We start from the raw sequence: 201 nt of genomic DNA on the forward strand, positions 1-201 counted from the left end.
ATAAGTAAATAAATAAAAACTCACCAGGATTGAAAGGAATATCGCTCCCCCTGAGGTTGAGAAGCCACGCCACCTCGTCCAGGGCTGAGACAACCAGTACGTCGGTTCCTGTGCTTCTCATTTCGTCTCGTACTTCTAACACTTTCTCTTCCCACGATTTTCCTGTTGGGGGGATATTCCTGGGGTGTTTAAAGAGGATGG

At 47.3% G+C, this 201-nt stretch overlaps 1 protein-coding gene across 1 annotated transcript in view; it reads right to left on the reverse strand.

The window, feature by feature from the left end:
* Positions 1-201, reverse strand: part of LOC119585322 (xaa-Pro aminopeptidase 1-like) — a 14,737-nt gene that overhangs the window by 8,852 nt on the left and 5,684 nt on the right. The window contains exon 7 of the mRNA XM_037933996.1: positions 25-162. Coding sequence (XP_037789924.1) covers positions 25-162 — 138 coding nt within the window. The remainder of the gene's footprint in view (positions 1-24; positions 163-201) is intronic.

The sequence above is a fragment of the Penaeus monodon genome, chromosome 19 (genome assembly GCF_015228065.2).
Source record: "Penaeus monodon isolate SGIC_2016 chromosome 19, NSTDA_Pmon_1, whole genome shotgun sequence".
NCBI classification, from domain to species: Eukaryota; Metazoa; Arthropoda; class Malacostraca; order Decapoda; family Penaeidae; genus Penaeus; species Penaeus monodon.